Source organism: Triticum urartu, chromosome 2A (genome assembly GCF_056163025.1).
Source record: "Triticum urartu cultivar PI428250 chromosome 2A, HENAU_Tu73, whole genome shotgun sequence".
Lineage (NCBI taxonomy): Eukaryota > Viridiplantae > Streptophyta > Magnoliopsida > Poales > Poaceae > Triticum > Triticum urartu.
This window is the reverse complement of record NC_141874.1, coordinates 764,412,484-764,421,956: the sequence shown is the minus strand read 5'-3', so window position 1 is coordinate 764,421,956 and position 9,473 is coordinate 764,412,484. Positions and strand designations below refer to the sequence as shown.

Below are 9,473 nucleotides of genomic sequence, written 5' to 3'. Positions count from 1 at the left end.
CGGCGTCCTCCTCCGCAGACCGCATGGCCGCTTCCCCTGCCTCCCCCATCCCGTCCTCCCCACCGCATCCACCACCCCCTCCCTCCTCTCTCCCCGCTCCCTCTTACAGACCCGTCGGTCTTGTCCTCCGCATTCCTCCAATGTGCCCCTCTGTTTCCGCTGCTTCGGACGTGCACGCCACCTGTTCGACCGTTGGTCCGTCCTGCTCCAACCTCGGCGCCACCGAGCGCCCTTCCTCCGCCGACTGAGCAGGTGCCCTCTAGGTGTTCGTTCCAAGGTCTGGTGTCCTCCGCACGAAACAAGCTGCCTGCTCCCTTGTGGCGCGGTGGGCCTTGAGCCGAGCTGCTGCGCGTGCAGCGGCCAGTTGAGCCTGGCTTGTGCCGTTGCCATCAAGCGCTGTGCGTCATGAGCTGCCTCCTGCGATCGCTGCTTCGCCGGGGATGCGCTGCTTTGGTATGTCACACTATCTCCTCTCCTCTGCACCGAGCCAACCTCTTTTTCGATTCAGCTACTGGAACCTGCCTTGCTACTAGCCCTGGCCTGGTTTCACCTTCAAACAAGAAGGTAGTACATACACACTGAACGTTTTCCCTTGAGCTAGGAAATTGGTTATAATCCGTCAGCATTTCGTCAAAAAAAAAAGAGAAAGAAGATTACACAAATGACATCTTTAGTCTTGGAAGAAAACCCACGCCTGCTCTTATCTTGCTTCTTCACATGTTCCTCCAAACGTTCCATGATCTACTTCTTGCCTTATTTAATCTCCTGACGCTTTTCCTCTATTTTTAAGTGTTGGTTCTCTTATCCTCCTCGGTGCAAAAAATCGCATCAACACATTGTACACTGATTGTAGGAGTGTTTGGGGGATTCCTAACGGCCGCCTCCAATGCAGACTCGGCAGCTTTTATATCGAATTTTTCAGCATTCCGTGCCCCAAGTTTTACGCAGATATCTGTAAGGTCTGTCAAGTGACAGAAGCCAACAATTTCAAAGGTATTTGGCTCCATCTTGTTTGAATTAAAGCCTAACTTCAGCTTTTGGACTTTGGGCATTGCTCCTGGCACAAAGGACAGGCATGGTGCAGCATCCATGAACTTGAAGTACGTGAGTAGTTGGAATCCTCCCCTGTCGATGATGATCCTGTCTGCAGGAGCACTCTGGATATACAGAGTGAGAGCAGAGAGAGAAGGTAGTCCTTTCAAGACATGTATATCATCCACCGTCAGCCCCCCAACTGCAATCTTTAAAATACGAAGGTTGACAAGATCTCCAGTCCACTCGGGCAGTGTGGAGAAGATGCAACATTGCCGCGACAACTCGAGTCTCTGAAGAGTCGGAGGAGGGTAGGTAATGATAAAGCCATCAAAACAAATTCCCATGCTTGAAGTACTAGTGTCATCCAGAGACGAGGCTGCAGGTGCCAGAGTTAAACATTTTAGGCTGATAATTTTCCCGAGAATCAAGCCCAGCCATTTAATGTTGTTCTCCAGACGATCAGTATGTAACTTGGCACAAGTGAGATGAAGATCCCAAAGATTGGTAAGATCGCCAAGGTCCATCACATTGTCAGCTGGGTTACTGCTGAGATCAAAATACCCCAGAGTGCGAAGAGATGTCAAGCGCCTAATATCACTGGGCAGATCAGCCTCACTAGGAAGACCAAGGTACAATAGACGCGGCAGACGAACAATATCTGATGGAACAGCAGATAATCTTGCATCAACTTGCAGTGTCTCCAAGTGTTGCAGCCCTTGAATATTGTTTGGAAGTTTGACGGTGATATTACATTCAATCTTGATATACTTCAGTCGAAACAACTCCCGGATTCTTGTGAGGTCAAAACTCTTCTTGCTTTGATCAGCCCAAATATGAAGAATCAGAACTCGAAGAAGTCCACAATCCATGATGGAAGGTACACACTTGATGAAACCCCCAAATACAAGTGATCTAATTTGGGATGTTATGATGCTTTCTGGTATATACGCACTTCTTACCCCTCCAAACTGGACGGACAATCGGCGAACTTTTTCAGGAAGTGCGAGAGTTGATTGGAAATAGTCCACAGTGATGACGAAATTTTGCTCCCTGGATTTTTGCCTAATAAAATCAAGTACAATGTGGTGAACTGAACATGACAACACCTTGCCATTATAACCGGTGTCCACAGCATGGACTACCCCTCTGCTGACAAGCTCATCAAAATAATCCTCAGCAATTTCTTCTGTGTCTCGCCCTCCCACATCACTGAGAAAACCTTCAACTACCCACTGCTTCACCAACTCATCCTTCTTGATCACGCGGCCCTGTGCATACATGCTGAGATATAGCAAGCATGTCCTCAAATGAGGAGGAAGATCATTGTACAGAAGGTTTAGAACATCTTTCAACCCTACAAAAGTGGAGGGCAAAGAATCTTGTATGTGCTTCCATTTTCCCCTTGCGACAATAGATTCGCTTGCTAACAGACTAGCAATACTTACAATTGCTAATGGTAAACCACCACATTTACTTATAATCTCATATGAAACTTCTTTGATATCTGTTGGACAACCCTCTTCAGAACCAAACGCTCTACTGAAGAATAACTTTCTAGAGTCATGATCATTAAGAGGTTCCATCTTATATATATGGTCTGAGTCATAACTGCAGCATGCCAATGCTACATCATCAATTTCTGTGGTGGTTATTATTCTGCTGCAATAATGACCACGTGGAAAAGCACGGCTAATAATATTCCATACTGATGCAGTCCATAAATCATCAACTATGATGAAGTACCTGCATAATTTTGTAAGTTACATCAGGCCTAACAACAAATTAATATATACCTCAGTCACGAGGCAAAATATATTGCAAATAAGTAAATATGATACCTATTGTTTTAAAGATAGTGTGCTAAATTTTAGCATACGTCCCTACCATTGGTAATACCTACATAACCCTAACTTGTAGATATTTCATGACCATAAGTACATGGATTATAGACGTTAGATGTTTACTTGTGAATAGCCTGATAACTCACATGTAGCTTCATAAGTTTTAACCCAGGAAAACAAGGGTCGTCAGAACATACTGACATGAGATTTAGTTTCTACGATCTTGTCACGGCGAATTTAGTGGTGGAAACCAATTTTAAATTGGTTTTGCCGTCTGAGTGCTAATGTTTTTTGAAAATTTTAAATTGAAAGAATTTTGCTAACATCAGTATTTTTCTCATTAATTACATAACATGTAGGTTTATGAAGAAAATAAAAGAGATGCAAGGAAATAGGTCATGGGTGGCTAGGGGTGCTTGGTAGCTACACCTAGGTACCGAACGGCCGCCAAATATCAGAGACTCACAGTCCTAAATTATGGCGTTTAATATGTACTTCCTCCGTTCCTAAATATAAGTCTTTCTAGAGATTTTACTATGGACTACATACGGATGCATATAGTCGTAGTTTAGAGTATAGATTCACTCATTTTGCTCCGTATGTAGTTCATATTGGAATCTCTAAATTCATAGAGTTGTGTACATCACAGTAAACAACAAGAATCTAAAGAAAAATAATCAAATGTCCCATAAAAGCGCGATCCTATTTGAGAAGTGTAAAAAACACAGGAGATGTTTCTCTCGTCTCTCAACAGTTCAAGAACAACACCTGAAATATTTCTGTGATTTGTTTTCAGAGAACACACAATATGCTTATTTAAACAGTACCTACTTTACAGATTGGTTACCTTTTGCCTTGGAGATGTTTGCTGATACCTTCAATAAGCTCCGGTATATCAGGAAAGCCATGGGGCCTTGGTGCCTTGAGTTGTGAGAGCATGCTGGTGAGAAACCCCCTCATATCTGGATTCCGGGTCACAGTTACGAAAGCCCGGCACTGAAATTTCCATCCATGCCTGTGATACAAGGCTCTGGCAGCTGTTGTCTTTCCAACACCTGCAAATCCAAAAAACAGGAAAAACTATGAAGAACTGTACAACTTGTACATGAATAACTTGAAAAGACATGAATTCAGCCGAGGCGAAGATAGATTATTTTTAGAGGAAACACGTCACTGCACTGCTTATTTATAAAAATGAAGATAGATCATGGAGTAGGGAAGCACATGAAATCCGAGGTGAAGCTAGATTGTACCTGCACATCCATTTATAGGTATCACCCTGAGTGTCTGATTGTCGGCGTCATCGTCGTCTAAAGCCAGCAACTCGACGAGCTTCTTTGGGAGCTCCACAACACCAGCTTTGGTACGGCCGGTGAGGCAGCTCACACCGGCTTCCCCAAGGTCAGCTGGTTTGATAGCCTTGGGAGGTGACCACTCGAAACATTTCCGTCTTTCAGCCGCATCCTTTGCTCGAGCAAGTAATCCTGAAAATTCGTCCTTGGCACGAGCGAGATCGTGATGAGGGCCGCCGCCGCCGGCGTCGCTGTCAATCACCTCGTCCAGGTGATCATCCGCGTCATAACAAAGTTCCCGAACTATCTTCATCCACCACCGGACCATGATGCTAGCGTCCTCATCTTCCGACATTTGCTTCAGGGAGATGCATAATTCCTTGAGAAGACGGATCTCATACGCACTGAGCAGATTTGGAGGCAGAGACTGTATTGGACCGGGAGCCGTGCGCCCATGGAGTTTCAGCAGGAGGGGGCCCACGGGTCCCAGCATGACAGTAACAGGAGCCTGCATCGCTGCCTCAAGAGAAGCAGGATGATAAATGACATCTAGAGAAGAAGAGGAAGAACCAGCATCCGCCATCGCCGGCAGAGTGGATCCGCCACCCCCAGGATTCTTCTTCACCGAGAGCGCCAAGAATGCAACATTATCCTTATCGGCGCTGTGGACGGAGCGCCAAGGGTGCGGGTCCGGCGGCGGCGGGTACACCGGGTGCTGCTTGGCGTCCTTCTTCTTGTCATCCTTGGCTGGGCCGACGGAGATGATCTTGTCGCCGTCCTTCTTCTCATCTTTGGCCGGGCTGACGGAAACGATCTTATCGCCATCCTTCTTCTCATCTTTGGCCGGGCCGACTGAAACGATCTGCGCCGTGGGGAAGTGCTTGCGCAGCTTGCCGACGACGGCGACGGGGTCGGCCGTGCCCACGATCGTCATCTTCTGGTCCTGCATGCTCATTTCCATCTGGTCGATGCCTGAGAAAGCCATAGTTGTTGCCGTCAGAAGTCGATTTCGGTCACGAATGACCAGGTGAACATTCGGGCTATTATTACTTGACCGACGACTCCCTCCGTGATGAGCACGAAGCAGAGCAAGAAACAGGAGTTGGTCGGAAGGGGAGAAGAGTATAACGTAGTACCGTGGAGAGCGGAGACGGCCTTGAGCGCCCTCTGCTTCTGCTTGTCGTCCTGCACGTCCAGCTTCACCACGACCTTCTGCATCCATCCATCAGAGAGGAGATGGCAAGCATAATCAGGAAACCGGGCCAGCGCGCAATCAGAAAGGAAAGAAATCTCGGATCGGCTGTAAGCAATCACCTTCATGGCGGCAATTGATCCAAGCCAACTTCAGGGAAGATGTTGTTTGTGATGGAAGTGCGCGTGCTTCTGTCCGTCCGTCTCTGGCGATGAACTTGTCCGTCTCTAAGAGTGGCGTGTGATTTTGGCAGGTGGGCTTACAGCTCTAGTCTTGTCAGTGCGCTGGCTGTCCTGTCTGGACACTGGATGCACTGATTCCCGTCGTACAGTGCCGCCCTTGTCTCTGCCGGCTTATTGCAATTTTTTTCCGTTCAATAATGCAGCCGACAACACTTTTTTTTTCCCTGTCTCAGTCGATTCTATATTCGTTAGATCTTATTACATTATTGCACTTGACTAAGACTTGGAAAAACCTCAGTCGACTGATAGCTAGCCAATTTTAATCAATCTTGGGATTTTCTCTTTTTTGAGATAATAAAGTGGCGGATCCTTCCGGATGCCCGCCACGTCTATCGGGAGGAAAGTCGTTGAGCAGGCAAGCATATACTGTATCAGAGAAAACGATCCTTCTCCACTCGTCCACTAGTACCTGCATCATCCACATAGTGTGGGTAAACCCATTTCTTCTCCACTCATGCCTCCATCAAGCTCGTAATTGCAGCAAGAGAGAGGACACAAGTCCGAGAAACCATAGATCTCCACTCCACTACTGGATTAGGTACATGCGCCTCCTCCTTCTCCCCACCTCTCCCTCTCCCTTGCGTTTCAAGCATCACTAACCCCACTTTGCCATGCATATGCAGATCTATGGAGGAGGGGTAATCGGCGGAGCAATAGAAAGAGAGATCGATGGAGGCGTTTGCTGTAGCCTTATTTGGCGCAGCGGCCAGTGCCGCCGTGTCGAAGCTCAGCAAGGTAATAGGTGAATTAAGCAAAAGGAGAGAGAGAAAAGCTAGTGTGGCGGTGAAGAATGATGCTAATTACATCAAAAATGATCTCGAGTTCATACAAGTTATCATGCAACAGTGTTTTGATTCCAGTGGCGGACACGTCAGTCCTTTGCAGCTAGTATGCATTGCATTGCTGAGGCGCTTGGCATATGACATCCAAGACTGCATGGACAGCTTCAATGCCGACAAGACGACCTTCACTGAATTTGCCAACGAGATTGCTGGCCTCAAGGCCAGATCAATCGACACGAAAGATCAGATACTGAGTTATATGAAGGTGATAACACTAGCAGTTAACGGGACATCACAAGGGGCAGCTGGGACTGCACACCAAGCAGCTCCTTCTGTCCCCAGGGAGCTTCAGGATCTTCTTAGCGACCAGAGCCGCCAGGCTTGGCTTGTTCGTAACCTTGACTGCTTGCTTTATTTGTGCTTGTTCCCTCCTGAGCATGATGTTAGGACTAAGCCCCTAATCAGGAGATGGCTGGCTGAAGAATTAGTAGAGGTTGAACAAGGCGCAGTCAACAATTTGAAAATCCTCATCACAGCCAGTATCATCTGTTCCACCCGGAGAGGCAACAACGGGGATGTAAAGATATGCCGACCCACTGATGAGACACTCCAATGGATCTCTGAAATGTCAGTCTCCCAGAATTTCATTGTCTTGTGTGACGGCAGGGCCCAATTGCCGGCCGATGAAGCCCGCAGGCTATCTGTGCACCCTCCTGCAAATGTCAAACTGAATTTGCCTCAGAATTTATCTCGTCTCCGGACCCTGGCGGTATTCCCTGCTGCTGGGGCGAATCTCTCCAATTATGAAGCTGTTTTCGATTTTGCCAAGTATGAAATGCTGAGAGTGTTGGATCTGAAAGAATGTGGTCACCTGAGTGATGGCCATATTCAGGCTATCTGTGACCTGGTGCTGATGAAATATTTGAGCATCAATTTGGGCAGCATTGGTTTCATTACAAGGGATATCGGCATGCTGAAACAGTTAGAGACGCTCGATCTGAGTGGAAGCCAAACTGTGACGGTGTTCAAGGAAGTGCTCCTGCTGCCCAAGCTGAAGCACCTCCTTGGCAAGTTCCAGCTTTCTAGAATAGATATCACCTCTGTGCCCGTAGTGGGATGGTTTGAATCAAATCTAGAGAGGTTCCTAAGAGATAAGAGTGTGCTGGAGACACTAGCAGGATTTGTCACCGGCGAGACACTAGGATTTCCACAGCTGATGAGTCTTATGAGGCGGTTGCGGGAGGTGAAGATATGGTGCGGATCCAACGCAAGCAAAAGAAACCTGAAAGATCTTTCAAATGCCATTACGGAATTCATTCATAGAACTACCAGAGAGCCTCATGTTCATTGGTCCCTATCGATCCATTTCGAAGGATCCTCAGGGGAATTTACCAAGAAGATAGTGTCAGTCGCCGGCAAACTCGACTCGCTCAAGCTGCACGGTAACCTCAGCCAATTTCCTCTGTTTGTTGCAGGGCTTAGTGATATCAAGGAGCTGTGCCTCTCGTCCACTGGTCTGAGCTGGGATGTTATTCGAGACGGGCTGACCGATGTGAGGGGATTGAAATATCTGAAGCTTATTGAAGATAACCTTGGGTCCCTCGACATACTGTCTGAAGCTGAGCACCTCAAATCCATTGAGCGAATATTCGTTGTGTGCAAGCAAACGCTGGAAGTAGCAATCAGAGCAGTCGCGCTGCCCGCTCTTGTCTCACTTCATATCCTCTGTGAAGATCTGCATGGCATTCCTGATGAACCCCTCATCGAAATCATTCCCATGGCGAAACTCCAGGAAGTCGCTCTCCATCAACAAGTCGAGGGTGCAACAAAAGATGAAATGCTACGCATTGCAACGGGCCATCCTAATAAGCCCGACGTTTTGTTCCTCGAGTATCCCCAGTAATTAATGCAGACTTAATCAAACAAAGGTCAGTTCTCCTTCATCTTCACTTGAAAGTCTTCAAGTATATATCTTTCAATTGTTATTAAGCCTACTCTTTCATTTTGTGCAGTGGAAATCAGCCAGGGTTTCACCCAACAACTTAAGCTGGACGCTTCTTCTCTCGTCGTGCGGCGGGTTTCATTATAATAAAGGTGTACTACCACAGGTTGTTCGCTTTATCTTTCCAGGTTACTCCTGTGCAGTGCAGCGGAGCACCGTATCTTTTATATGTTTCAGAGAGATAAAACCGTACTCTTACTGTAAATTTTATTTTGCTCCTTCAAATCAGGAAATTTCCTATTAACTGTTGTGTTTGTTTACTCCCATCCATTATTTTAGCTTTGGGCTTTCTATATATGTTGAACAAGCTTGGTGATCAACTGTTATGTCAATTTCGGTGATTAATTGTTGGGTCATGTTTGTACTTTTGATGACTTGTAATACGTGATATAATAATCATGTCCATACAAACAACTTCAATCCCAAACTGGTTGGGGTAGGCTTGAGATGAAACCCATAAGATTTCGAAACCAAGTCATAGTTCTGACACGTGGATAGCTGTCTTTCACGCACCCCTGTCCATTGATACTTCATTAGTGATATTCCAGTTCTTAATATCTCTAATTATCAGTACGCTTTACCCATCACTAGCTATGCATTGGCACTTCTGGAGACCTGTCTTGTATATGCACAAACCATCTCATATTCCAGTTCTTAAGATCTCTCATTATCAGTACGCTTTACCCATCCGCTAGCTATGCATTGGCACTTCTGAAGACGTGTCTTGTATATGCACAAATCATCTCAAACGATGTTGGACAAGCTTCTCTTCGGTCAGCACTACACCAACTTTATGATGTATATCTTTATTTCAGACCTGATCTTTTCTTGTGTGGTTACATGTCCATCTCAACATGTACATATATGCTACACCTAACTGTTAGACATGCCATCTTTTAGTTGGCCAACATTCAGCGACATACAACATCGCAGGTCAAATCGTCATCCTATAGAGCATGCCTTTTAGCTCTTGTCACCGAAAACGACAGAAGCTTTGCGTCACTTCATCCATTAGTCACTCATTGTGCAAAATATGGTGAGCATCTCCAACAGCTTCTTCTTCGGCAATAAATTGTCGCGCGGCCGT

The 9,473-nt window shown here is 46.3% G+C and overlaps 2 protein-coding genes across 2 annotated transcripts; one reads left to right on the top strand and one right to left on the bottom strand.

The window, feature by feature from the left end:
• Window positions 1-568: 568 nt before the first annotated feature.
• Window positions 569-5,696, bottom strand: LOC125540495 (disease resistance protein RGA5). The gene is made up of 5 exons (XM_048704105.2): window positions 5,483-5,696; window positions 5,305-5,380; window positions 4,130-5,140; window positions 3,724-3,931; window positions 569-2,778 (listed from the first exon to the last, which is right to left on the bottom strand). Exons 1-5 carry the CDS (start codon window positions 5,486-5,488, stop codon window positions 786-788), a joined length of 3,294 nt encoding a protein of 1,097 aa, XP_048560062.2. The 5' UTR covers window positions 5,489-5,696; the 3' UTR covers window positions 569-785.
• Window positions 5,697-5,787: 91 nt separating this feature from the next.
• LOC125540496 (disease resistance protein RGA4) lies at window positions 5,788-8,706 on the top strand. Its single transcript, XM_048704106.2, has 3 exons — window positions 5,788-6,140; window positions 6,226-8,312; window positions 8,397-8,706. Exon 2 carries the CDS (start codon window positions 6,272-6,274, stop codon window positions 8,285-8,287), a length of 2,016 nt encoding a protein of 671 aa, XP_048560063.1. The 5' UTR covers window positions 5,788-6,140; window positions 6,226-6,271; the 3' UTR covers window positions 8,288-8,312; window positions 8,397-8,706.
• The last annotated feature ends 767 nt before the right edge of the window (window positions 8,707-9,473 follow it).

Coding starts and splice junctions, on each gene's coding strand:
- LOC125540495 (XM_048704105.2), bottom strand. Junction 5,141..5,304: donor GGCCGTCTCCGCTCTCCACG/GTACTACGTTAT, acceptor TGGCTTTCTCAG/GCATCGACCAGATGGAAATG. Junction 3,932..4,129: donor ACCTATAAATGGATGTGCAG/GTACAATCTAGC, acceptor TTGGATTTGCAG/GTGTTGGAAAGACAACAGCT.
- LOC125540496 (XM_048704106.2), top strand. CDS start 6,272: ATGGAGGCGTTTGCTGTAGCCTTATTTGGCGCAGCGGCCAGTGCCGCC.